Source organism: Vitis vinifera, chromosome 8 (genome assembly GCF_030704535.1).
Source record: "Vitis vinifera cultivar Pinot Noir 40024 chromosome 8, ASM3070453v1".
NCBI classification, from domain to species: Eukaryota; Viridiplantae; Streptophyta; class Magnoliopsida; order Vitales; family Vitaceae; genus Vitis; species Vitis vinifera.
The window spans coordinates 10,268,441-10,291,455 of NC_081812.1; the positions used below are offsets into that span (position 1 = coordinate 10,268,441).

The window sequence follows — 23,015 nt, forward strand, 5'->3', positions numbered from 1 at the left end:
TGAACATCACGTATTGAGAGATCATCATTTCTATGAGGAGGCCCGAGCGGCAAACGCAAAGGCAAGGCAAGAACGACTCGATCAATGAGAGAAAAAATGCCAGGAGGGGACTTTGAGACAAGCTCCAGGTGTAAGTTGTCCGACCACCAACTCTATTGCTCACCCTCCTACTAAGAGGAAGTCTGTTCTTTAGCCTACCGGGAAAGACTTGGACCTATCTCCATTTGCTTCTTCTCCTTCGCTTTCTATAGAGGTCGGTACCAATCAGGACTCAACTGGCTCGCCCTCCACAAGGGCCAACTTGAACTAGGAGCTTGAGTTAGTGGTGTCTTGCATTATCCTTGAGCCCAAAGAGAAAGAAAAAATGGCACTGAACCTAAGGGTTGGTTTTAAGAAGAGGCAGCGTAAATGCCTATCTAAATCACTCTCAACTACTCATCCACCTACTAAGAGGACTCGTCCGGAGGACTCTCATGAGGAGCCGGTCCCGGACGCTCCTATGGTGCAGGTGTCCCCACCTGATGTCACAAGATCTAGTCAAGAATTGGTTATGAGTTCTTTTGTTGAGAAGGATGCTCGTCCAGAGCAAGAAAGGACTGCTGGTTAGACTCTGGGTGACGATAATAATGACAAAGATGTCCCGGTCAGCTCTCCTACTCCCAGCTGGGAGGAGATAGCGACATTGTTGAAGTAGGTCCCCTACTTCACTGCACCTGAGCCCCTTTCAACTAGCATGGATGATTTCTTTTCACTCACCCATCGATTTTGTGTTGATATGCCTAGTGACCCCCGCTCGCTCCCGTCGTCCCTCGCCTTTCGTATGGAACTCCGGAATCCGTTCTTCTCCGCATTCAGTCGATACAGGAGTATACTGCTGTTGAGACGGTGGAAATAATAAGACATGCTCCTCTTTAGTTTAAGTTTCCTTAGTGTCTGGCCTCTAACGATTGCATTTAATGTTGTCCAGGCAGTGGTTCCTATTCGTAAAATAATGCGATAGTGAGCCATACTCTTTGAGTGGTTGGAGGTCGCGAAGACTATGAGGACATTTCATACCCAACGACAGGGTAGGAATGAAGAGCTCTGCGCCTAGCTTGAGTGGGTAGAAAGTGACCTGGCTGCCGCTCAAAAAGCCATTATAGATGAGGGTAAGTTGTTGAAGGAGGCGGAGGAAGAAAGATAGGTGGCAATGACCTAGGCGTGTTAGGTGAAAGAGGAAAGGGAGGTTGTGGAGGCTAAATGCAAGGAAGTGGAGTAGGAAAAAGACCAACTGAAGAAAGAACTGGAGGAGCTCTGGGTGGCTTCTAATGCTCGGAAGAAAGAGCTAGAGGAGCTCCGGGCAAGGTTTGCTACTGAAAAGAAGAAACTAGAAGAGGATTATCAGAAGCAAGTTGATGATATGTTCTTCTTCAACTACCAATGCTGTATGAGGAAAAACAACATTACTCAGGATATTCCCAACTGTCTTTCTGATGAAGAGAATGCAACGGTTAGTGGCCCCGCCCAAGGATATAAAGATCTGGATGTAGTTGGGCTTTCTAATGAAGAGTATTGCATTTTTGCGTTTTTTTTCTATTTTCCATAGCTTTATCCGGATATGACTTTGTAATGAACATTTTTTTTATCTATCAATGCACACTTGTTTCTTTTTACTTGTGCTTTCTTTTTACTTGTGTCTTCTTACTGAATCTTCTTTATTTCCTTAAACACAATTTACTGGTAGTATTGCTTCAAATTGGATACATTCCGAGGGTGGAGCAAGGGTACTCCGTCTAACGTTTGTAGATGGTAAGCCCCTGAGTCTTCTACCTTAGATACAACGTAGGGTCCTTCCTCATTTGCCTAAAGTTTCTCGGCCCTCCTTTCGACTGTGTTTTCAAAAACTTTCCTGAGGACTAGAGTCCTAGTCCTAAAGGCGCGCAACCGGGCCTTCCGATTGTAGTGGGCAATAGTTGTTTGTTGATAGGATGTCATCCGAATGGTTGCATTCCCTCTTGCCTCGTCTACCCAATCCAAGTGTCTTTCAAGCTCCTGATTCTCATTCCTCTGACCTTAGACGACCATCTGGGTTGAGGGCATGCCTATTTTGATTAGGATAATTGCATCCATCCAATGGCGAGGGCAAAGGGAGTAGTCTCTATTAGTCGTCCGGGTGTCGTTCGGTAGGCCCACAAGACTTTAGGTAGTTCATCCACTCACTTTCCTTTAGCTTCTTCTAGTTTTTTCTTTAGCGCAAAGAATAAGGTTTTGTTTGTTATCTCAGCTTGTCCATTGCTTTGAGGGTAACGTGGTGTGGAGTACAAATTCTTGATCTTTAGCTCTGAATAAAAGGTTCTAAAGGCAATGCTGTCAAATTGTGGCCCATTATCGGCTACACTTGCCAACGGGATTCCGAACCGACAGACGATATTTTTCCAGATGAACTTGGAAACGTCTTTATCTTTGATGCTGGCATAAACATCTACTTCTACCCACTTGCTGAAATAGTCAGTGGTTATAAGCAGAAACTTCTTTTTTGCAACTGCGACGGGTGGAGGGCTAACTATGTCCATTCCCCAAAGTGCGAATAGCCAAGGGCTTGTGATCGGATTGAAAACTTCAAAGGGCATGCAAGGAATGGGGGCATACTTTTGGCATCGATCACACATTTTTTACATAGTTCTGCTGCTTATCTCATGGTGAGCCAATAGTAACCTTGTGAATGAGCACGATGCGCTAAGGTACGTCTGCCGATGTGATTGCCACACACACCTTCATGAAGTTCAATCAATACGTACTGTTATTCTATATCGTTTAAGCACCTGAGGTACGACCCCTTAAAAGATCGCCTACAAAGGTTATCCCCGATCAGAGTGAAGTGGGCTGCCCACACCCGGATCTTGTGAGCTTGTTTGCTATCTTTAGGTAGTTTCCCTATTCGAATGTATGCCTCAATTTCGTTCATCCAGTTGATGCTTTTTTGATGGTGCTACATACTAGTGCGACTGCTATTGACGATACGACTTGGAAGTAGACGGACAATAATATTGCTTCATTTACCGGGAGAGCAGCAACTATTCCAGCTAAGGTGTCAGCTTGTATGTTGTCTGCACAGGAGATTCTCTTGACAACCCATTTGCTCAATCTGTCTAAGTTAGTTTGTACATTTGAAAGATATCGAGCCATGAGTTCATCCTTAGTTTCGTATTCCCCCTAAATTTGCCCAATGACTAGTTGGGAATAGCCGCATATCTCCAATTTTGTGGCTGATAAAGTAAGAACAAGATTCAACCTGGACAAGATTGTCTCATATTCAACTTCATTGTTAGAGGCAGAGAACCCAAACCAGATAGCCTGTTCTAACTATTTCCCGATCGGTGATTGTAAGAGGAGGCCTACTCCGGATCCTGAGACCCAGGATGCTCCATCAACATGAAGAGTCCACCATCCCTTTCTAAGAGGACCTGCAAGCTGGAACGGTTTCTAAGGGATCTCAGCTATAAAGTTAGCCATGACCTGCCCCTTCGTGGCTAGTATGGGCTGGTATTTGATTATGTACTCACTTAGTTCTATGACCCACTTTAGCATTCTTCCAGATAGGTCAGGTTTATGCAAAATACTTATGAGCGGTTGGTTTGTGAGTACAATCACCTGATGGGCTTGAAAGTAGGGACGAAGCTTTTGTGCGGCATTTTTCAGGGCTAAAGTTGTTTGTTCCATCTTGGAGTATCGGGTCTCCGTGTCAACTAAGGCTTTACTTACATAGTATACAAGCCTCTATTATTTGTTTCTCACCTAGCGAAATAGAATTGCGTTGACCGCACAATCAGACACTGTAAATGTAAAGTTGCTCACTAGGCTCAGGGATGCTTAAGATGGGATGGCTGAGTGAGATAGCGTTCGATTTCTTTGAATGCTTGCTCATAGTCGTTTGTCCATCCGGTCGCATTAGCTCCCTTCAGTGTGAGGAAAAAGAGCCTTAGTTTGTTTGTGAAGCGGGCTATCAATCGTCCTAGTGCTGTTAGGTGGCCCGTGAGACATTGCAGTTCATTCTTAGAACTTGGGGTGGGTGTCTCCATGACAACTTTGATTTGGTCTGGACAAATTTCTATTTCCCTCTATGTTACCATGAATCCCAGGAAATTGCCTATGTTGACTCCAAATGCACATTTGGTCGGGTTGAGCTTCATGTTGTACACTTTCATCGAGCGAAAAGTTTCTTCTAAATGCTGGGCGTGTTCACCCCTAGTTTTGCTCTTTACCATAATGTCATCAATGTATACTTCCACAGTCTGGCCGATTAGAGGTTTGAAAATTTTTATCATCAACCTTTGGTAAGTTGTTCCAGCGTTTTTGAGTCCAAACGACATGACTCTATAGCAGTACAATCTGTGGGGTGTCACGCAAGCAATTTTCTCCTCGTCAGGTTGGAACATAGGAATCTGATGGTATTCGAAAAAAACGTCTATGAAAGAGAGCATCTCATGCCTGACAGTGGAGTCTACTATCTGATTTATCCAAGGCAAGGGGAAGCTATCTTTAAGTCAATTGTCATTTAGATTAGTGTAGTCAACACAAACTCGCCACTTTCCTTCATTTCTCAAGACCACGACAACATTCGCCAACCAATCATAATATTCTACATTCCTGACAAACCTGGCTGCTAGTAGTTTGTCCACTTTGACTTCGATGATCTTTTACTTCTTAGTATGGAAACGTCTAACCTTCTGTTGGATAGGGCACGAAGAAGGTATGATATTGAGCCAATGTGAGGCTATTGAATGGTGGATTCCAGGCATATCAGAATGAGCCCAAGCAAAGACTTCTTTATTTTGCTGGAGCATTGCTTCGAGTTCTTTCAGTTCTTCAGGTGTTAGCAAGGAGCTAACATAAGTAATGCGTTCATTATTATGAGAGAGACATAAGGGTAGGAGTCGGTCGGCTGCCGGGGGATCCCTTTCTGTCGGGCCCTATAATTGCTATTGTTGCTTCATGTCTGTTGGTTCCATGGGTGACTCATTACCGTTAGAGGATCCAGATTCACGTGCTATCTAGTAACTTTGTCGTGCGGCCAGCTGGCTGCCATAAAGGTTGATATGTCCATCATCGATTAGATAACTTACCATTTGGTGATACGTAGAGGGGATGACTTTCATGCCATGTAGCCAGGTGCGTCCCATGATGGCGTTGAAAGGGGATAAGCCTTTCACCACTGAGAACTGCACATTCTGGATAACTGGTCCTGCCTAGACGGGTAACACAACATCTCCTAAAGAAGTGGTTGAGGCTTCATTGAATCCTAATAGTATCTACCCAGGGTTTTCTAAGGCAGATGTTGGGAACCCCATTTGTTTGTAAGCAGACATCTGTAATAGATTAACTGAATTGCCTAGGTCAACTAAGATTCGCCTTACATCGAAATCGTTGATTCCCAACGTCAGGATCAGGGCATTTTCATGGGGCTATGACACCCGGTTGGGGTCTATTAGAGGGAAAGTAATTACTCCATCTATTGGGCGCATGTCCCCATTGGGCAAGCCAGGTTGGATGGAGCTAACTTGCTCTCTTATGGAAGCGACTCGAAGTAACTTTTGCCTATTCTGTTTAGAATTGTATTTCTCATCAACAGGGCCCTCCATGAATGTAGTTGATTATGGCTCTAGGGGTCGCTGAACTTGTGGGGGCTTGGGTGGCTGGATTGTAGGTCATATCCCCGTGTCTTTCCCCTGAGTGGACGTACTATTTCAAGTGCCCGACTCTTACTAATCTTTCCACTAAGTATTGGAGACTTCTACATTGTTCTATTGTGTGGCCATGGTCTTTATGATAGACACATTTCCTACTCTGGTATTGTTTTGCTGGATATGTCTTAATTGGCTCTAGCCATCTGAAATTGGACAAATCTAGGATTATGGGGAGGAACTTGTCGTATGGGGTGTTGAGAAGGGTGAGGCTAGCTTGGGTAGGTTGCTGCTGTCTGTCTTGCTCCTTTCCAATTTTCCTGCATTGGTTTTATGGCTTAGAGTTTCCGATTGAGTCGTTCCTGGCATTCCAATTGGTGACCAAGACTTGCTGAGTAGCTGCGCGGACGTTGTTTTCCAACATGGAATACTTGTTTGCTCTCTTGAACAAATCGTCCATCGTTGCTGGAGGTTTTTTGGCGAGAGACTCAAAGAAGGGTGTACCTGGATAGATACTTCTTTTAAAAATTTGAAGGACGACATCCATGCTACAAGATTCTACTTGAAGCATGACCTGTCTGAACCTCTTCACAAATTCTCTCAATGACTCATTCTCTTGCATATTTATGTTTTGTAAGGTACTGATGTTTTGCTTATGTTGTGTTGAGCACAGAAATTGTCCCACGAAGGCTTCTGACATATCTCAGAAATTATTCACGGAATTCAACGAGAAATGGTGGAACCATGAAAGAGACTGGTCGTAGAGGCTGGCTAGAAAGACCTTGCACAACAACGCGTCATTCCCTATGTCAAGGGTCATGAGTTTCCTATAATGCATGATATGGTCAAATGGATCGCTGGTTCCGTCATACGTGGAAAACTTCGGGACCATGAACCCTCTTGGGGGCTCGTAGTTGATGATGTAAGGGTTGAAAGGCGTGGAGAGCATGTCATCTTGTCACTTATTGATAGAGCCGAGGGGACCCCTGTTGGTTAGATCCCCCATTGGTTGTTGTGCTGGTGGATGAGGGAGCTAGTTTGTTATGACTAGTGCAGTCGAGGGACCAGGACATGCCTCCTAGGTTGCTACTACATGTGGTTTCCCTCCATACCAAGCATCTAAGGCCCTAACCTTGTGCACATTGCATCTGATAGTTGTGACTTCCTATCGCATCTCTTTTTTGTTGAGATGCAAGTGGAGTCGGAGCTTTCATCTAACGATACGTGGCAGGCTGGTGGGGATCTCTCCTCATGCTGCATTTCTTGTTCATTAGAGGGGAACTTTGCATTCCCAGGATATGATGCCTCATCGTTTTTCTTAGAGTTCGTTTGCTGACTTCTAGGCTATCGGCTATGAGGAGGGCCTAATGAAGATACCTGGATACGCAACACCTCGTTCTCTTCCCTGAGTCTCCTTGTCTCGTGGAGTAGGGCTTGCATTTGTCACTCGCTTTCTCGCTGGTGTTTCTCCATACTCTCGCGCCAGTCGAAGTAGCCCTCGCTTCCCATGACCAATGATCGGCTTCTTAAGGGTGTTGACATCATTATTTCGTTTCCCACAGATGACACCAATGTTGATACCAGGTCAACTAAGGATGGAATCCTCCCTTAGTCGTGGTAGGGAAAGCTTGTGCTTAGTTGCTAGAGATTAGTTCTCTTCTTTCCTGCATAAAAGATGTCCAGACTGAGTGTCTGGACACACCCTCCGAAGCCAATGTCAGACCCTAAAGTGGGTAGGAACCCTTTGAGAGAGAGATGAGGGAGCCCTTGGTGTTGTGTACTTGAGTTCTATTTCAATGGGGTCTTTTATAATGCTAAAAAAAAAAGAGGAGAAAACAGAGTAGTTTTGAGCTGGCACCTTGACCTTATGCTGCAATGATGACTGTGCAGTAAACGACAAGGCAATCATTGCAATTGCAAGGCGATTGATGGCTGTGTCAGGCAGCATGTCATGATGTAGCTTATCGTCATTTCATCCTGTTGAGGGGGGGAGGGGGGGTATGAGTGATGGACGGGAAGGTTCATTGATGTAGATGTAAGGATACTGAAAGTCTCATCGATCAGTTCAGTGTCAGAAGGCTATCATCTCGTATGTTAGAGAAGATTTGGGGCTATCCGAAAGATGCGGTCTACCCACCAGGCCTATATGATCCGGATATAATGTTCATGTAAACCTTGGGGTTGTCCGGGTAGTGATGGAAGGAGCGACTCGTGGTCCAACGATGATATTGCCATGTGGATAGACGAGTGGAAGTACATGTGGCAGACATGTGGGAGAAGGCCCCCACAAATATCAAACCCTTCACTAACTTATGATATTTTGTGAGCAAATAGAATCTCACAAAGAGAGGGAGACAAAGAAAAAGAAAAAGAACCTCCAGATTGAGAATATGGGTTCCATGCCATATGGGTTGGGGTCTATTTATAAGAAAATAAAAGTAATATATATAAAGGGATATGTAAAAATATAATAAAATTTAATGGGATGAATACATTCAAGAAAAAAAAATTAATGAGACGTTTGAATTTTTTATATTTATTATTTAATGTTTTTATTTCATAGTTGAAATAAAAGTTAATAGATCATAACATTTGAAAATTGTAAATTATGGATGATATTTGAGTATAACTTTAATTAATAAACTAATAAAATAAGAAAGAATTATCCGAAGTAAAATAAAATACAAAGAATAAAATTATTTTAAGCAAATTATGATAATTTTTTAAAATTGAAATTAGAAATAATTTTTATCTATATTATATAAAAAAGACCGAAGTGTTTGTCAAATTTTTTTTTCCTAAAATCTCTTTATCATCCCGTTAATATGAGATTATGTTATATCATTGTTTTATTTAATTAATTCTGATAATATTTCTTTTTTGTCAAGAGCAGTTTAGAAATTAATTGATTTAGATAATGTTTATTTTAAAAAAATTATCATAATTGAAATTAAAATGATTTTAATATGAAAAGTATTAAATACAAACGTCTTTTTTATTTTATTACATAAATTGGCTAATTCTTTGCCTTCGGACTCAAGAAAGATGAAAATGAAAAGCCCAATGGGCTGGAGATTCAATGGTTGGGGGAAATAATCCTCTACTATCGTCCCATTTGCATTTCACTCCGACTATACCTCCACCTGTGGAATTCTCATAACTTGACCAAACAGCAGAGCCTCAACTACAAGGGCATTCCAACGTGTCAAAACAGCATTGGCGAAAGCCCCACGGCATCCAGAACTACCATCAACCCTTCTACACCCAACCCAACACGCGCTATTGCAGTCGCACGTGGCAGATTTCAAAAAAACGAAAGCTAGGGTTTTTTAAAGGTCGGCAAATCGGGCAGGTTCGGGCAGACGCAGAAGCTGCCCGTTGGTTTTTTCACTTGACCTCCCTCCACCTCCCGCTTCTTCTGAACATTCGAAAAATCAATTTATATAACAAAGCTCTCAGATTAGGGCTCCTCTCTCTGTCTCTCTCTCGCGCTCTCTCTCTTTCTCTTTCATTTCTACTGACAGGCTAGAGAGAGCAAAACCCTAGACGGGTGGTTCAAAGTTTCTGTGGTTCATCCGATTTCTACGCGGAGGTATCTTTTTTTTTTTTTTTTCACTCTCTGCGTGTAATCAGAATCTAGGGTTTTGGATTTGTTGTTTCCGGACAGATCTAGCGTTTTCGCTTGTTTTCTTTGTGGTGGTTGTCTGAGTTCCAGGGTTTTTCATTTTGATGAAGTATTTTTGGTGGTTAGGGTTTGGCTTGTTGGTTCTTTCTGCGGCTTAATCTGCGGATCTTGACGGTTTTTGTTTGCTTTTATTTTTTATTTTCTATCTTTTATTTTATTTTTATTTTTATCTTTTGTCGAGTTTTGATTGTTTGTTGGTTGTGGTTTCTTGGCTAAGGGTTTATGGTTTGGGTTGGGTTGTGGCTTTGCTTAATTTTATGGTGTCTGAGTGGAGTGATAAGCTGAAGGGGTTTTGAGATTTTGTCATGAAAGCTGGACGATTTTCGGGGGAAGGGGGTAGTGGTTTGATTAGGTGTCCTGATTTTATCTTTGGTTAATGTGAGAATTAGGAGAATGAAGAAAATTGGTATTCCAATTATTTGAATCTGTCAAAACGGAAACCTCTGCTTGATGAGCTTATTACCGCTCCCTGGCTTAAATGAGGTAAATTTTATGTTTTATGTTTTATGTTTTATGTTTGTCTGGGAATCTGAAGTCATTGAATTTATATAAAGGTGATTAGGCTTCTGATCAATATACTTACTCAGACATATGCGCATGCTATATTCATTTGAAAATATCAACCATTAGTTTTCAGGTGAATTAAATATCCCCTAAAATTTGTTTTCTGCCCATGAAGATTTTCTGAGAAAATATATGCTTCACTTGTCAAGTTACTCTCTGTGATGTCTGTGAGTGTGAAGCCAACCAAGAGTGCGTTTGAGAGTGATTCTAGAAAGCGTTTCTAGCATTTCTAACACTTGAATGATAAAAATTTTCAAGTATTAAAAATATTAAAAACGCTTCTTACCATCACTACCAAATGGGCTATAACTATCTATTATGGTTGTGAAATCTAAATTACTTGATTTGGTCAATTTCATATATTCCACCAGCTCTTTCCTAAACAATGTCTGAAGTTTTGTTGGATTGTTTTCTAGCATTTACTTGCTATTCACATGTTAAATCATTTATTTCTTTCTACATTGTTTAATATTATCTGTTGTTTTTCCATTGTAGTGTGAAAGAAATGGCTGTTGAGATCACTCAATTTCTATTGTATGCTCAATCGGCGGATGCAAAGATCCGGACTGAAGCAGAGAGTAATCTTAGGCAGTTCCAAGAACAAAATCTACCTGCTTTCCTCCTGTCCTTGTCAGTAGAACTCTCAAATAATGAGAAACCAACTGAGTCCCGTAGATTGGCTGGTATTGTGCTTAAGAATTCTCTAGATGCTAAAGATGCTGCTAGAAAGGAACATCTTGTTCAACAATGGGTGGCAATGGACATTTCCATCAAATCCCAAATTAAAGATTTGCTTTTAAGGACCCTTGGGTCATCTGTGACTGAGGCAAGTCACACTTCTGCCCAAGTAATTGCAAAGATTGCTTCAATTGAGATCCCCCGGAAGGAGTGGCCTGAACTAATTGGGTCTTTGCTTGTCAATATGACCCAGCAAGATAGGCCTGCAGCACTCAAACAAGCAACCTTGGAAACACTTGGGTATGTATGTGAAGAAATATCACACCAAGATCTTGTGCAGGATGAAGTGAACTCTGTTCTGACTGCTGTAGTCCAAGGCATGAACCTTGCAGAGCATAGCTCTGAAGTACGCCTTGCAGCCACAAGGGCTTTATATAATGCCCTTGATTTTGCGCAGACCAACTTTGAGAATGAAATGGAGCGGAATTACATCATGAAGGTGGTTTGTGAAACAGCCATGTCTAAAGAGGCAGAGATTAGACAGTCTGCTTTTGAATGTCTCGTTTCGATAGCCTCTATGTATTACGAGGTGCTTGATCCTTACATGCAGACACTCTTTGAGCTTACGTTAAAGACTGTTAGAGGAGACGAAGAGGCCGTTGCCCTTCAAGCAATTGAATTCTGGAGCTCCATCTGTGATGAAGAGATAGAGCTTCAGGAGTATGAGAGTGCAGAGAGTGGTGATTCTGGTCCTCATCATTCTCACTTCATAGAAAAGGCTTTGTCATCTTTAGTTCCAATGTTGCTAGATACTTTACTGAAGCAGGAAGACGATCAGGACCAGGATGATGGTGTTTGGAATTTATCCATGGCTGGTGGGACATGTCTAGGCCTTGTTGCCAGAACGGTTGGGGATGCTATTGTGCCCCTTGTAATGCCTTTTGTGGAGGCTAACATATTGAAACCGGAATGGCGTTGTCGTGAGGCTGCTACATATGCTTTTGGCTCAATCCTTGAGGGCCCAACCATTGAGAAGCTCTCTCCATTAGTCTATGCAGGTTTGGATTTTCTGCTGAATGCGATGAGGGATGAAAACCGCCATGTGAAGGACACAACCGCATGGACTCTGAGTCGTATCTTTGAATTATTGCACTCTCCAGGCAGTGGATTTTCTGTGATTTCTCCTGCTAATATCCAACGGGTTTTAGGGGTACTGTTGGAGAGTGTTAAGGATGCTCCAAATGTAGCTGAGAAGGTTTGTGGAGCAATCTATTACCTTGCCCAGGGATATGAGGATGCTGGAACAAACTCCTCTCTTCTCTCTCCATACCTCCCACAAATAATCTCTTCTCTCATTGAAACTGCTGAGCGCACAGATGGTGGTGACTCAAAACTGAGGTCCTCTGCATATGAAACCTTGAACGAGGTGGTTAGGTGCTCAAATATTGTGGAAACATCTCACATCATAGCACAGCTCCTCCCTGTAATTATGAATAAGTTGGGCCAGACTGTAGAGCATCAGATTATGTCATCAGATGATAGGGAAAAGCAAGGAGATTTGCAAGCTCTTCTCTGTGGTGTTCTCCAGGTTATCATCCAAAAACTGAGCAATACTGATGATACCAAGCCCATTATACTCCAGGCTGCAGATCAGATTATGATTTTGTTCCTCAAGGTTTTTGCTTGCCGTAGCTCCACAGTGCATGAGGAAGCGATGCTTGCAATCGGTGCACTAGCTTATGCGACTGGACCAAAGTTTGGGAAATATATGGTTGAATTTCACAAGTATCTGGAGATGGGTTTGCAAAATTTTGAGGAATACCAGGTTTGTGCCATCACAGTTGGGGTGGTTGGTGATGTTTGTCGTGCTATAGATGAGGATATTTTGCCATACTGTGATGGGATTATGTCCCATCTTGTCAAAGATCTTGCCAGTGGTGAACTACACCGGTCTGTCAAGCCTGCCATATTCTCCTGCTTTGGTGACATTGCTCTAGCAATAGGAGCACATTTTGAGAATTACCTCCATGTTGCAATACAAATGATGCAGGGAGCTGCTGGGCTTTGTTCTCAGATGGACACCAATGATGAGGAGATGGTGGAATATGGCAACCAGCTCAGGCGTAGCATATTTGAAGCTTATTCTGGTATTCTTCAGGGATTCAAGAATTCTAAGCCCGAGCTGATGTTGCCTCATGCTGAAAAGCTTTTGCAATTCATTGAATTGGTCTCCAGAGACAGGCACAGGTACCACTGGTTACCTTTTAGGATTTTCATTCTGCCTATGTGTTTAGTCTGTTCCATTTTAACTATCTTGATCCTGTTGTGGGGTTTGTAGGGAGGAGAGTGTGACAAAAGCTGCAGTTGCAGTGATGGGTGATCTCGCAGACACACTTGGTTCAAATATGAAGATACTTTTCAAAGACCGTACATTCTGTGCAGATTTTTTGGGTGAGTGCCTTGAATCAGATGATGAACAGCTCAAGGAGACTGCAACCTGGACCCAGGGGATGATTGGACGAGTTTTGGTTTCATGAGGTGAAGCAATTCCATTTGTTACCGAAATAGTTATAACCTTGGTGATTGTTATTTCTTTAGATGGGCCTTCCTTTTTTGTAGTTTCTAGTAAGGGTCAAGGGTTGTGGGGTGCTCTGGAAAAGTAAGGTCATGTATCCAAGTGTCCTTTGTATTGCCAGTATAAATTCTGAATCTGCGGATATTTTATGATCTTTCTATGGGGTAGGAAAGGTCCTTGTTAGAGTGCAAGCATCAATTGAGGCCAGCTACTGCCTTGTAGAACTTTGTTTAGTTTAATGCATCCACTAATCAGTGGTTTCTTGAGTCATTTCTGATTCTTTCTTGCCAATTTTTCTTACATAGAATTTGTTGAATTGCAACCTGAACCTCCTGAAAAACAATTTTGAGATAGAAATGATCTTATAAGAAGAGAGACCCCTAGGGCTCTGCTGGTAGGCAATGCATGAACAAAAAATTAACCTCTCATTTGGAATCCATTGAAACATCAAGAGGGTTGCTCATCTGGCTAATGGAGCTTGATGACACTCCTTCACGTTTTAGATTTCACAGATCTTGATAAGCAACATGCTAGTTTTGATGATAATGTTGATTGATTTTGAAAATGGTCCCATCTTCCCAGTATGTTGTGATTAGATTTGAAAATGGTTCTGGATTTTTTATGGTGAATTTCAGATGCTAATAGGTTGAAAATGCTTCCTCAAAAGCCACTTTTGGTGCTATGTAGCTCCATTCGGAAGTACAACTAGTCTTTCTTTGCCAATGTTAGGTGCCACGGCACAATTGCATCGCTATGGTGATATGACAACAAACCAGGGGGATTAAATCATATATGAACTTAAATCCTTCAATATCAGGCTAATGGGTTTTATCATATACTTCTGGTTAACCTAAATTATTACTTTCATAACTGTTGGTTTTGTGATAATTTAGAGCTACTAATACAACCATGTTGATATTTGATCCCATGAAGGGCCGTAACATCCTTTTACCTGCTACAATATATTGGTAAGCTACAAAACAAAGGCTTTAATATCTGCCACCTTCTAATGAACCAGAACTGATCACACCACCTCCCATTGTGCCACAACTGATCCCACTAAAACCCCCACCAAAACCCATAGAGGAAGGACGTGAGTCCGCAAACAATTTATTCCCGTACACATTGAGATATTCCGGACAAATGTCACTGGGAAGAAGATCACTTCCATCTAGATAACAAGTCACCTGCCTCATCGTTGGTCTCGCTTCTGGCATCTTCTGACAACAAATAAGCCCCAGCTTCATCACTAGTTCCATCTCCTCAACCACATAATTATTTTCAAGCTTGGGATCGGCCGCCTCGACTATACAGCCTGCTGCCCAGCACTCACTCACCCATTCCGACAGTAATGGCTGGTTGGACGTTGCATTTAGGTCAATTGGTGGCCTGCCACATGCTACTTCTAAGAGCAATGCGCCATATGAAAACACATCACAATGAGTTGTGGCCTTTCCTGTCCGCGATAATTCTGGTGCCATGTATCCTAATGTGCCTACTATATGTGTGGTGCAGGCTTCCTTCCCATGATCATACAACCTGGCAAGCCCGAAATCCCCCAGTCTTGGACTCATATCTGCATCAAGCAACACATTGTTGGCTTTCACATCTCTATGGACAACCACCTGCTCCCATTCTTCGTGAAGATATAATAGCGCGGAAGCAACTCCTTTCAAGATCCTGAATCTCTGCTCCCAACTGAGAATCCCCGACTTTTTGTGATTGAAGAGGATGTCCCCGAGGCTTCCATAGGGCATGAAGTCATAAACCAGGAGGAGGTCGCCTCTGCGCTTGCACCATCCATGGAGATGTACTAGATGCTTGTGTTTCATCCGTCCTAGACTCGCTATCTCCATTATGAATTCCTTGATACCCTGCCTGGAATTGTGGGAGATTTTCTTGACCGCGATCTCCTCTTTGGTTGTAGGTAACACTCCCTTGTACACACAACCAAAACCCCCTGATCCAAGGATCTCACTGTCCTTGAAACCTTTGGTGGCTTTAAACAAGTCTCTGTATGCAAATCTGTGAGAGCACTGCAGTTCCCATTCCTCTAAAACATCCTTGTACTTGAGCCTCTGCAAACAATACATGGAGATACACACGACAATCACAATCAAGACAAGCGTTGTGGCCGAACATCCAGCTCCAATCTTCATACCCTCCTTTCTTGCATTCTCAGATTTTTCTGGTGTGGGAAGAGAAGCAAGTCTAGAAGGATTGAGTGTTGGTGCCATTCCATTCATCTGAAAACTCCACCCCAGTATGTAATGCGAGTCTGCTAGCTTGCCCGTGGCTGAAGAGAAGCCCACATACATGGTGTCCTTGAGGATATGAGATAAATCAACCCGGGTGGACAAGAGCGGCCTACTGGGTTTGGGCACAAATAAGGGTGATATGGTGACATTCACCGTCTTATGAGTTGCATCATATTCTATCCAAGCCTGAGTTGGAGTCCCACTCTCCAATTTCAGTCCTTCTTCAGGGTGGGTGTGATTGGCATAATAAGAAGCTGTCTTTGAAACGGTAGAATTCATGCTATTGATGTCGATCCCAACGTGATTGCCATTAATATCGTTCGCGGAGCCTCGAACTGTGTCAAATTCAACTGCAAATATATGATTTGAGAGGTTTCCATTGTTTTCAGGACTCAAAATCCCTAGATAATTCTCATACCGGGCTCCAGGAAGTTCCTTGGAAGGAGCTACAGTAAAGGCGAACCCGTGACCTCCACCACTTTCGGGGTCTAGAGGAACAATGGCGAAAACAAAATTGGTGCTAAAAGAGGAAGCACTTTGTGAATGGGCGTCGAACATGTGCAAGGGCAACGAGTAGAAGGCCCGGCCGATGATCTTTTTGGAGAAATTGGTGAGGCGAATTGCACCAGTTGAAGTGATAATGGAAGCACCATTGAGGCTCAAATTTGCGGTGGAAGTGCCTTTAAACCCTTGAAAGATGAACTGGGTGTTGTCAGAGTAGGCTAGATAGATGAGGAAGAAGAAGAAGAAGAAGAGAATTGGAGAAGGGACTGCCATGGCTACTTGGGTGATGAGCAAGGTCTCACTTTCACCTGGGACTAAACAAAATATAAGGGGAACATAGTATTGACTTTAGTTGACCCTAAGCTTGTCCTTGCCATACCTGCCCCATTTGGGCAATTAATTAATTGATTGATGGGTCAGCTTTCAGGTTGCAGAAATTTGAGGCTATCTGTTGTAGTCCACCCAAAGCTTATCTGCTCTTCACATTCCCAAATGCCTCTTAAGAAGGATTCACAGATAAAGTCAAACAGTAATACAATTTTCTTGAGAATGAAGTCATTCATGGTTGAAAAATGATTCACTCAGTGGGTGGTAGAGAGAAAGCAGAGAAAATTGACAGTAAGGGCAAATCAGCTGAGCCTTGACAATGACTCACGACCATTTTTTAAATTACTAGGTGGATGGTATAATGCCACGCTGTTGCCTACGATGGAATACGTGGAATATGTTGAAGCCTTACCTAGAACATGGGCCCTTGCTAACCACTCGCCTTTAATCGTTTTCCTTTGTCAAAAATGAAAATTTATTTCCTAACTACAAAAAATCCCAAACTTAGATTTGAATTTTTCCTAAATTGCTAGATGCTATTCTTTGTAACCATGAGATGAGTGAAATAATTGTTATTCAATGTTCAATTGTTTAAACTTTGGTATTACTAACAATTTAATCGGGTACGAGAGTTTTAGTTTATAATCCCGATACAATATCGAAATATAATTTACAATATTTATAAAAAGATATGTCAAATTAAATGGTATCATGTGTGTCGTTCCATAGTCTAAATGGATGGTTTCATTTAGTTGCTAAGAGCTGGATGAATGATACAACCAATAATTCTGTCTAAGTCATTCAAGATGCATATAACTATGATATCTACACAAAAGGCTATTCGAAGGGTTTGTCCGAACACGCTCCTCTGATGCTAAAGTCAATAAGTGGCTTAAGTAAGTAAGAGAATTTGTTAGAAAGAAAGCGCATACTACTTGTAGAGTCCGCACGATTATTTACCTATTGCAGTGTAACACCTTTCTAGGTGTCTTAATAGTACCTTAACTGATTGCGCGATATTATGACATTAATTGTCGATGCATAACGACTGTCTTGCCATGATTAGCCATTGAGGATGAAATGTTTTACAGTAACAATTGTATTTAATATGGGGTGTGTTTGATGTGCAATCTGCGCATTAATGGACGAGTAAATACGTGAAGGGCAATTGGGTGTTAGACTTGTTATACCTATGTAGGATTTGTCCTTCTGACCTACTTTGGGACAGATCAGTCTCTTGACCTTAGGGCCATTAGGCCATACAATCGTTGGTCCATATGGCTGAAGACGGTTTTCCACACGCTTACCCATCCAAACGGTCATGAGAGAGTGGAAGACTATAAGATGATCTTATAGAGGGAGTCCCACAATGCCCGCCAAGTCTTGTAGTTGGGCCTAGATTGACATCAGACAACCAAACACAAGAGTTGTAACTTTTGGAGAATTTGAAATCATGGCATCAAAATTCATATGTCCCATGCTTACTCATTGGGGGGTCACGTTAATCGAGGCATTGTGTCAGGCGGTGCACCCCTTCAGATTCCTTGATTTCTGTAACCATACCCCATATAGGTCAGTTGCTTTTAGGCAGATGATTCATTTCTTTGCTTCTATCACTTTTGGTTGTCTTTTCCTCTTCATCGACAATGCTTTAAGCCTTTGTAATTTTCATTGTCGATGGTCTATTCTCAGTTAGGTGACTCTTCTAAAGCCATCTGAGCTCGTAACTCTTGATTTTCCTATCTCAACTGCTCGACTTGCTGGAGCAATGACTGCATATGTCGCTCATTTTCTTCTTACTTTCTTTCTATTCTAGCTTGCCAAGCCTAAAATTAGTCAGCCACAGTGGTTGATTGGGATGCATTAGACGTATTGGCAATCTTGCTAGTATGCTTTTTGTGTCGATTTCCCACAGATGGTGCCAATGTTGTTCCACAATTCAGATGAGTGGTTTCGTCTAACTTCCAAGAGCCGAATCAATGATACAACCAATAATTCTGTCTAAGTCACTCAAGATGTAGACGACTATGGTATTTGCACAAAAGATTGTTTGGAGGGTTTGTCAAAGCACACTCCTTCGATGCTAAAGTCAGTAAGCGACTTAAGCAAGTAAGGGAATTTATCAGAAAGAAAGTGCATACCATTTGTAGAGTTTGCATGATTATTTATATCTAGTGCAATATAATGTCTTTCCATTTGTTTTAATAGCACCTTAACTGTGCTTGATTGCACGATATTATGACATTAACTACTGATGCATAACGGTTGTCTTGTCATGATTAGCCGCTGAGGATGAAATGTTTTCTAGCAACGACTATATTTAATATGGAGTGTGTTTGGCGCGTAATCTACGTATTAATGGGTGAGTAAATGTGTGAAGGCCAGTCGGGCGTTAGATTTGTTATACCCGTGTAGGATTTGTCCATTCGACCTACTTTGGGACAGATCAATATAATCTTTTGGCCTTAGGGTCGTTGGGCCATATGATTGAAGGCGATTTTCCACATGGCTTACCCATCCAAACGACTGTGAGAGAATGAAGGAATACAGGACTATCTTGTAGAGGGGGTCCCACAATGTGTAAGTCGAATCTTATTATTTCTATGGTCTAGATTTGAAATTCGACAAATATCAATTTAATACCTTGACATTTTCCTTTGATTTATAATTACTGTTTGTAAATTTTTGAGGTTGGTGGCACATGTATTGGTCTTGTTGCCAGAAGTATTGGGGACGCATGCCATGGATCAAGCGTTCTTAGTATTGCCAGGAAAAATTCTAATCTGCGAATTGTTTTATGATATTTCAACGGGCCGAAAAGGTTCCTTGGGCCATTTTACATTCGTTGTTGCCATTTTTCTAGCTCATGTTCTCAATCCCGCCTCGTTTGCCTACACGTTTGTACAAATTATATAATGGGTCTTGACTTTTTGGCCATCTTCTAACGTGATTCATGATCATGAAATGACTTCCCATTTGAAATCTTGGTCACCTTTTCATTTTTACTTACTATCTTTTTCAGAAGAAATCTGTAATTTACTTCCAAGCCTTGCCATCATCTGTCACTTTGCGTTTTTTATGGTGCATCTTTTACAAGATGCATGCGATGGCACCTGACCCATGTGGCAATATAACAAACCCAAGTGTTCTAGGGGTTATTTCATTAAAAGGATAATTCAAACCCAATTTTGAAAATCTAGTACTCTCACTTTTTTTTTATCATATTTTTAATAAAAATATCTTTATTCTTTTCCTGTAAAAATATCAAACTTCTTTTAAAATGTATATGTAAATATATAAAATAATAAAAAATATTTATATTAAAAATTAGTTACTTTTCAAATAAAAATATGGAAGAGGTTAAATTCATTGATATGGGGAATATTTCATCCCTTTAACCGATTAATTCTAATTTTATCACCTATTAGAGCTACTAATACAAACATTTTTCATATCAGGAAGAGAAATTTAACACCCTCCACTGCTACCAATATAATATAGTGGAAACTGGAAAGATGCACAATTAAGGCTTAGAGGCTTTAATGTCTGCCGCCTTTCAATGAACCAGAACTGATCACGCCACCTCCCATTGTGCTAGAATTGATCCCGCTAAAACCCAGAGATGAAGAACATGAGCCTGCAAACAATTTATTCCCATACACATCGAGATATTCTGGGGAAAGATCACTAGGGAGATTATCACTTCCATCTAGGTAACAAATCACCTCCCTCATAGTCGGCCTCGCTTCTGGCATCTTTTGACAACAAATAAGCCCCAGCTTCATTACTAGTTCCATCTCCTCAACCGCATATTCATTGTCAAGCTTGGGATCAGCCGCCTCAACTATACAGCCTGCTGCCCAGCATTCCCTCACCCAGTCCAACAGTAATACCCATTTGGATGAGGCATTTGGGTCAATTGGCGGCCTTCCACAAGCTACTTCGAGGAGCAATGCGCCATATGAAAACATATCACAATGAGTTGTGGCCTTTCCTGTTCGCGATAATTCTGGTGCTATGTATCCTAATGTGCCTACTATATGTGTGGTGCAGGCTTCCTCCCCATGATCATACAACCTGGCAAGCCCGAAATCCCCCAGTCTTGCATTCATGTCTGCATCAAGTAACACATTGTTGGCTTTCACATCTCTATGGACAACCACCTGCTCCCATTCTTCGTGAAGATATAATAGTGCGGAAGCAACTCCTTTCAAGATACTGAATCTCTGCTCCCAACTGAGAATCCCCGACTTTTTGTGGTTGAAGAGAATGTCCCCAAGGCTTCCATTGGGCATGAAGTCATAAACAAGGAGGAGTTCATCTTTGTGCTTGCACCATCCATGGAGGTGTACTAGATGCTTGTGTCTCATGCGTCCTAGGCTCGCTATCTCCATTATGAATTCCCTGATCCCCTGTCTTGAATTGTGGGAGATTTTCTTGACCGCGACTTCTTCTTGGGTTGCAGGTAACACTCCCTTGTACACACAGCCAAAACCCCCTGATCCAAGGATCTCGCTGTCCTTGAAACCTTTGGTGGCTTTAAACAAGTCCCTGTATGGAAATCTGTGAGAGCATTGCAGTTCCCACTCCTCTAAAACATCCTTGTACTTTAACCTCTGCAAATAATACAAGGAGATGAACACCACAATCACAAGCAAGACGAGCGTGGTGGCAGAACATACAGCTCCGATCCCAATACCCTCCTTTCTTATCTTTTCAGAAATTTTCGGCCTTGGAAGGGAAGGAAGTTGAGAAGGATTGAGTGGAGGTGCCACTCCATTCATCCTAAAACTCCATCCCAGTATGTAATGTGAGCCTGCTAGCTTTCCGGTGGCCGAAGAGAAGCCTGCAAACATGGTCTCTTTGAGAATATGAGATAAATCAACCGGGGCGGACAAGAGTGGCCTACTTGGTTTAGGAACAAACAAAGGCGATATGGTCACATTCACAATCTTTTGAGTTCCATCGTACTCAATCCAAGCCTGAATTGGCATCCCGCTCTCCAATTTAAGTGGTTCTATAGGGTGGGTCTGATTGGCATAATAAGAAGCTGCTTTTGATACTGTGGAATTCATACTGTTGATGTCGATTCCGACGTGATTGCCATCGATGTCGTTCACCCAGAGGCCAGTGGCCGTGTCAAATTCAACTGCAAAAACATGATTTGAGAAGTTACCATTGTTTTCTGGACCCAAAAGCCCAAGATAATTCTCAAACCGTGCCCCTGGAAGTTGCTGGGTAGGAGCTAGAGTGAAGGCCAACCCATGACCACCGCCAATTTGAGGGTCTAGGGGAACAATGACAAAAACAAAAGTAGTGCTAAAAGAGGAAGCATTTTGGGAATGGGTCTTGAACATGTGCAAGGGCGATGAGTAGAAGGCCCGGCCGATTAGGTTTTTGGAGTAATTAGTGAGTCGTATTGCACCAGTTGATGTGATAACAGAAGCACCATTGAGGCTCAAATTTTCAATGGAATTGCCTTTAAACCCTTGAAAGATGAATTGGATGTTGTCAGACAAGGCTAACTTGACAAGGAATAAGAAGAAGAAGAAGAAGAAAAGAATTGGGGAAGGGACTGCCATGGCTGCTTGGGTAATGAACAAGAGGTTGAAGATGAGCATGGTTTAACCAACATTGACTAGGGTTGACGCTATGCGGGCCTCCCGTGATAGATTTTTTTTATTTTTTATTTATTTTTTATAAATATTATTTTAAAAAAATATTATTGAAAAAAAAATTGTTTGAAAAATAAATAAAGAATGATATTTTTTTTGTTATGCTAAATTCTACGTTGAAAAAAAAAGAAGAGAATGAGTTTAGTTTTATACTTAAAAAGACACGGCCATTTTTTTTTAAAATACAAATTTCATTTTTTCAAAAGACGAAATTTATATGGAATTCTATTGATATAAACTAGAGTAATTTTAAAATTTTGTTTCATAAAATAATTTTTATTTTGTTATTTAAATTACTATTTTGGGCAAAAAAAAAAGTCCTTCCTATTCTATTTTACCTCTTTCTTTTATTTTATGTCTTTTTGGAAATTCATTGAGCAATTGATGACTTAACTTATTATATAAATTTTTTGATAAATAGAGAATAAAGCTTAATAATTAAGCTTGACCAATGGATTCATCGGATTCCTCTTATCAATAAAAGATTCAAATTAAATTTTAATGATTCCAAGGTACAAAATAAAAGTGAATGGGGATGGGTTATTAAATATTTTAATGAAATTATAAAAATAGTTGCAAGTAGACGTATAGATAAAATTACAATAATTATTGTGGAATGTATGACTTATATAACATGTTAGCTGCTAAGAACAATGGGTTTTAAAACTTGGAGATCGAAAATAACTCGAAAATAGTTATATATTATTATAATAAAAATAGTAATATTTTAAATTTTATTGTATTATTAATAGGGAATATTTGGATGTTGACTCAATATCTATTGAGAAATAAATAGAACAACAGATTGTTTAGCTAAAAAATATATTTATAAAATAAAGTCTATAATGTAGAGGATGTATTTTCTTAAAGATGTTACAAAGTTTGATTTTGAAGATTATTGTAACTGATCTTTCAATTGAATGTCTAGATACTCTATTTTGTAATTTCTTTCCATAAAAAAATAAAAAATAAAAAAGATTTCACACCTAATTCTAAGAAGGGAAAATCTTTGATAGGATATGAAATTATGTCAAATATTTAATTCGATGTTTTATCTAAATGATCAAATTAAAATAATTGGATAAAGAT

The 23,015-nt window shown here is 41.0% G+C and overlaps 3 protein-coding genes across 3 annotated transcripts; 1 reads left to right on the plus strand and 2 right to left on the minus strand.

Annotated features, from left to right (window-relative positions):
* The first annotated feature begins 9,021 nt into the window (after positions 1-9,021).
* On the plus strand, positions 9,022-13,432 carry LOC100241948 (importin subunit beta-1). Its single transcript, XM_010655105.3, has 3 exons — positions 9,022-9,252; positions 10,405-12,834; positions 12,926-13,432. The coding sequence occupies exons 2-3, from the start codon at positions 10,415-10,417 to the stop codon at positions 13,122-13,124; spliced, it is 2,619 nt and encodes an 872-aa protein (XP_010653407.1). The 5' UTR covers positions 9,022-9,252; positions 10,405-10,414; the 3' UTR covers positions 13,125-13,432.
* A 575-nt stretch (positions 13,433-14,007) lies between these two features.
* Positions 14,008-16,313, minus strand: LOC100247297 (L-type lectin-domain containing receptor kinase SIT2). The gene has a single exon (XM_002267700.5). The coding sequence runs from the start codon at positions 16,195-16,197 to the stop codon at positions 14,152-14,154; it is 2,046 nt and encodes a 681-aa protein (XP_002267736.1). The 5' UTR covers positions 16,198-16,313; the 3' UTR covers positions 14,008-14,151.
* Positions 16,314-19,616: 3,303 nt separating this feature from the next.
* Positions 19,617-21,895, minus strand: LOC100252418 (L-type lectin-domain containing receptor kinase SIT2). Its single transcript, XM_002267656.5, has one exon. The coding sequence runs from the start codon at positions 21,870-21,872 to the stop codon at positions 19,791-19,793; it is 2,082 nt and encodes a 693-aa protein (XP_002267692.4). The 5' UTR covers positions 21,873-21,895; the 3' UTR covers positions 19,617-19,790.
* Between the last annotated feature and the right edge of the window lie 1,120 nt (positions 21,896-23,015).

Excerpts from the sequence above, each read along its gene's own strand:
- LOC100241948 (XM_010655105.3), top strand. The coding sequence starts at position 10,415 with ATGGCTGTTGAGATCACTCAATTTCTATTGTATGCTCAATCGGCGGAT. Across the intron at positions 12,835-12,925 it reads GTCTCCAGAGACAGGCACAG|GGAGGAGAGTGTGACAAAAG; the intron begins GTACCACTGGTT and ends TGGGGTTTGTAG.
- LOC100247297 (XM_002267700.5), bottom strand. The coding sequence starts at position 16,197 with ATGGCAGTCCCTTCTCCAATTCTCTTCTTCTTCTTCTTCTTCCTCATC.
- LOC100252418 (XM_002267656.5), bottom strand. The coding sequence starts at position 21,872 with ATGCTCATCTTCAACCTCTTGTTCATTACCCAAGCAGCCATGGCAGTC.